The 4,121-nt window shown below is 60.4% G+C and overlaps 1 protein-coding gene across 1 annotated transcript; it reads left to right on the top strand.

Moving 5' to 3' along the window:
* Window positions 1-1,401: 1,401 nt before the first annotated feature.
* DMRTA2 (DMRT like family A2) lies at window positions 1,402-3,809 on the top strand. The gene is made up of 2 exons (XM_015635740.3): window positions 1,402-1,894; window positions 2,076-3,809. Exons 1-2 carry the CDS (start codon window positions 1,402-1,404, stop codon window positions 2,951-2,953), a joined length of 1,371 nt encoding a protein of 456 aa, XP_015491226.1. The 3' UTR covers window positions 2,954-3,809.
* The last annotated feature ends 312 nt before the right edge of the window (window positions 3,810-4,121 follow it).

Genomic DNA, 4,121 nt, shown 5'->3' with positions numbered 1-4,121 from the left:
AGGAAGGAAGGAAGGAAGGAAGGAAGGAAGGAAGGAAGGAAGGAAGGAAGGAAGGAAGGAAGGAAGGGTCGTTACGTGGTATCGTAAAACAAAATCTCTAAGGGGAGGGGAGAGACCATAAATTGAATTGTCACTTTCCACAGCGCATTCCCCCCTCCCCTTTTGACAAGTAACACCCAGGAAAAAAAAAATTAAAAAATCAAACGGTTGGCAAGTACCGTTTCCATTGAATAAAAAAAAAAAAAAAAAAAAAAAAAAAAAAAAAAAAAAAAAAAAAAAAAAAAAATAGAAGAAGAAGGAAAGGAAACGAGAGCCAAACTCTCAGGTGGCGGGGGAGCGGGCAGTGTTTTGAGGCACACCCACGCCTACGCTGCCCCGCTGTCCCCGCGGTGCCCCCCGGACGCTCCCGGCGCTCCGCGGGCGCGGCGCGCTCGGGCGGCCGCGGCGGAGCGCGGGGCGGCCAATCAGCGCGGCGCCCGCGGGCCCTGGCCAATGGCAGGCGCCACATTGTTGTCAAATGTTGCCTAATGGCAACGCGGGCCGCAACAATAGCGCGAGTGGCGGCGCGGCGGGCAGCGCGCTCCGCTCCGCTCCGGCCGCACGCACCGCCACCGTCCCGGGGGGCTCCGCGCCCGGCCCGGCCCGGCCCCGACCGCACATCGGCCGCCTGCTCGGGGCTCGCCGCGGCCACTGAGCCCGGCTCCTCCCGGCTGCGGAGGTGCTGCTCGGGAGACGGGGCGAATTTTATTTTATATAATTATTTTAATTTTTTTTGTTTGTTTTTGCTATTCTCCGCTGGATTTTAGCCTCTGCGGCTCGTGGCGAGGGATCCTGTCGTTGAAGGTGCCGGATTGTTCTTTGAAGGGACGCTGCTAGTCTGTGGCTGCAGTTACAGGGGGACGGGGGAGCGGAGTTTAGGGAGCAGCTCGGGTTGCACCGGGGCGCCGTGGGGAGCGGCGACCCCGCAAGCGCGGACGGGAGAGCTCGGCTTTGAGCCTGGAGCGATGGACTTGGTGCTGCCCCGCCAGATGCTCACGGAGAGCAAGGAAGCGAGAACGATCTAAGTTTTCTTGGATTTTCTTGTGTTAGCTTTGCTATTCGGGAGCGGAGGGGAGGAGGGCGCGGAACGGCTCCCGACGGGCCCCATCTCACTTGAACCCCGCTCCGGGGCCGTGTGCCGCTGCGGGGGAACGGGGGCGTCGAGCGAGGCGAGAGGACAGGCGCTGGGGTTTGCATGCCCGCTCCCGGGGCTCTGTGTGCCCCCCTCTCGTGATTGCGCTCGAAGGCGCCGGGAGCCTCTCCGCGCCCGGGCTCGGGTGCGGCGCAGGGGCTCCCCCGCCCCGCGTGGCTTTGGGGGAGGCCGGGGAGGGGGGGCCGCTCTCTCGGGGCGGGCTCGCCGGGATGGAGCTGCGGTCGGAGCTGCCTAGCGTGCCCGCCGCGCCCCCCCCGGTGCCCCCCAGCTCGGTGGCGGCCGCGGCGGCCGCGGCGGCGGCCACGCTGCCGGTGAGCGTGGCCGGGAGCTTGCTGCGGGCGCCGCCGCTGCTGCTGCGGGCGGCAGAGAAGTACCCGCGGACGCCCAAGTGCGCCCGTTGCCGCAACCACGGGGTGGTGTCGGCGCTGAAGGGCCACAAGCGGTACTGCCGCTGGAAGGACTGCATGTGCGCCAAGTGCACCCTGATCGCCGAGCGCCAGCGCGTCATGGCCGCTCAGGTGGCGCTGCGCCGGCAGCAGGCGCAGGAGGAGAACGAGGCCCGAGAGCTGCAGCTGCTCTACGGCACGGCCGAGGGGCTGGCGCTGGCGGCCGCCAACGGCATCATCCCGCCCCGGCCCGCGTACGAGGTGTTCGGCTCCGTCTGCGCCGGGGGCGGCGGCGAGGGAGGCGCCGGCGCCTCAGGTAAGGCCGCGCTGCGAGCCCTGGGAGCGGCGGTGATGGGCGGAAGGGGCCTGGAGAGGCGGCGGGAGATGAGCGGGACCTGCGGGCGGGTGGCCCGGCCCGACGGCCGGGGCGCTCCGCGGAGCTCGCCCGGGGCAGCCGCACTGACGGTCTCTCTTCCTTCTTCCCCCCCGACTCGCAGAGTCCAAGATGCAGAAGTTCGAGCTGTTCCCCAAGACGCTGCTGCCGAGCCGCGCCGTCACCCCGCAGCAAGCGGGCGGCAAGCCCCTCTCCCCGGACGGCGAGTCCGTGCCCGGCACCTCCTCCCCAGATGCTCGCCACGGCTCGGGCTCGGAGAACGGGGACGGCGAGTCCTTCCTGAGCTCACCCGTCTCCAAGGGCCCGAAGGAGGGGGAGGAGAGCCCGGGCTCCATCAGCCCGCTGGGCTCGGACTCGGGCTCCGAGGCGGACAAGGACGAGCAGGACCCGTCGCCCTCGGCCGCCGGCCGGCAGCGGACTCCCATCGACATCCTGACGCGCGTCTTCCCGGCGCACAAGCGCAGCGTGCTGGAGCTGGTGCTGCAGGGCTGCGGCGGGGACGTGGTACAGGCCATCGAGCAGATCCTCAACAACCGCGGCCCGGAGAAGGGCCCCGAGGAGGGCTGGGCCCGGGACGGCGCCTTGCAGGGCTTGCCGCCCACGCCCGCCGCCGCCGCCGCCCACCACCGGCCCTTGATCGCCGGCGCCATGGCCCCGGCCATCGGCACGCTGGGCAGCCGCTCCGCCTTCTCCCCGCTGCAGCCCAACGCCACGCACTTCGGGGCCGAGGCCGGCGCCTACCCCCTGGGCACACACCTGGGACTGAACCCCCTGCGCCTCGCCTACTCGGCGCACAGCCGGGGACTGGCCTTCATGACCCCCTACTCCACGGCCGGGCTGATGCCCACGCTGGGGTTCCGGCCGCCCGTGGACTACGCCTTCAGCGACCTAATGCGGGACCGCTCCGCCGTGCACAAGGAGCAGGTGTACTCCGGCGGGCTCTACGGGCCCATGGTCAACAACACCCCCGAGAAGCAATAGCGGCTTCCTAAAGCTCGGCTGTGTAGAGGTAGCTAGGTAGGCGCGGGTGGACGGACACGGGTGGCTTCCTCTCCCCCCCGCGCAGGCGGCGGTTGCGTGCAGAGCCCGGCGCGGACAGGCGTAGGTGTATTGAGGTGATAAAGGTGCACTTTCATTGTCCAGACATGAGTCGCTCTTTGTTGCTTATGGCCATAAGCATGGATATCCTCAGCGCGTCGTGGGGTGTGCACACACACGCGCGCTCTTTCCCACACACGTACATATATATATATATGTATACTAGCAAGTGTATAATGTTATAAAATGGAAATCTAAGTTATTAATGTAACTCGTAGGTGAACTTGGTATTAACGTTAAGCTAAAGGTTAGGCAGCGCATTGTAATACTTACCAGGCATATAGATGAAACATTGTCAAATTGAAAACCTTTTCCTTCCCGCCCCCAGAAACGTTATGGTCTGTATATAACATTGGAAAGTAGATATATTTGTAACTGTCCGTAGGACCCCGGCGCCAATGGTGTATGATGGTTTAATAAGCCTCCTTCATTTGTGATCTGCAAGAAAATTGCTTTCTTGTTCCGATGTAGCAAACTTCTTGCTGTTTCTAACAGGTAATTCTGTGTTTCCATTTCATAGAAATAAATGTTATTTTCTATTAAAAAAAAAAAAATCGGTCTTATGAATGGCAAGTGGTATTTTATGAGATGATGGAAGTGTGTTTTGGGAAATGCATTTGACAAGTACAGTTAATATTTAAAGGAGTTTATGCAAATAATACAAACATGTTTATTACATTTTTATCATGGTCAAACTAGATATTCTTCAGATAAATTTATAAATAAAATGAAGCGTACAAGCAAGAGCAAATTCCTTTTCTATTGAAATTGTCAAATACTTTTATTTCTGGTTCTGGCCTTTTCCTCATTTATGCCTGTGGGGAAAAAAAAAATCATCAAACCCAAACAAACCTACAGAGGGTATCAATTTAAGTGGGATTTCTCCCCTCGATATCTTGATGTTTTTTGTCATATTTAGGAAATTTGGCATTGTCGTAAAGAGAAGCCTGCTTAAAACAAATCCCACCTTGCAAACCACGGATTGTGTGGCAGCGGTAAGGTTTTAGCCCTCGTATCTGAAATTCGATTGTGTCTTTCAGTTGCTTTTGTG

Source organism: Parus major, chromosome 8 (assembly GCF_001522545.3).
Source record: "Parus major isolate Abel chromosome 8, Parus_major1.1, whole genome shotgun sequence".
NCBI lineage: Eukaryota > Metazoa > Chordata > Aves > Passeriformes > Paridae > Parus > Parus major.
Note: the sequence above shows the minus strand (reverse complement) of the source record. Positions and strands in the feature narration are given on the sequence as shown.